Source organism: Egretta garzetta, unplaced genomic scaffold (assembly GCF_000687185.1).
Source record: "Egretta garzetta isolate BGI_Z169 unplaced genomic scaffold, ASM68718v1 scaffold27, whole genome shotgun sequence".
NCBI lineage: Eukaryota > Metazoa > Chordata > Aves > Pelecaniformes > Ardeidae > Egretta > Egretta garzetta.
In genome coordinates, this window is record NW_009260400.1 from 2,947,593 (window position 1) to 2,947,892 (window position 300).

Genomic DNA, 300 nt, shown 5'->3' on the forward strand with positions numbered 1-300 from the left:
GGGGGCAAGCCCCAGAGCACTCACACAACGGCGCGTAAGGAGCAGTCACTGGGGGTCTCGTAGAAGCTCTGCGTGTGTCGGAGGGCCTTCTGCGCGTAGTTGAAGCAGCATTCAGTGGGAGTGAAGTGGGCTGCAAAGGAAGGGAAGGGGGGGACGTGAGCACCCTTGGCAGCATTGTGCAACGGACGGCACGGATGGACGGTGGCACCGCGGGACACCGGGGGCCGCAGGGGAGCTCAGCACCTCCCACAGCACCCATGGGTGGGACGGGGAAGCGTGGACAGCGGGGGGGGGCCGGAG

The 300-nt window shown here is 67.0% G+C and overlaps 1 protein-coding gene across 1 annotated transcript in view; it reads right to left on the reverse strand.

Moving 5' to 3' along the window:
• Positions 1–300, reverse strand: part of CCL17 (C-C motif chemokine ligand 17) — a 1,447-nt gene that overhangs the window by 499 nt on the left and 648 nt on the right. The window contains exon 2 of the mRNA XM_009643356.1: positions 25–130. Coding sequence (XP_009641651.1) covers positions 25–130 — 106 coding nt within the window. The remainder of the gene's footprint in view (positions 1–24; positions 131–300) is intronic.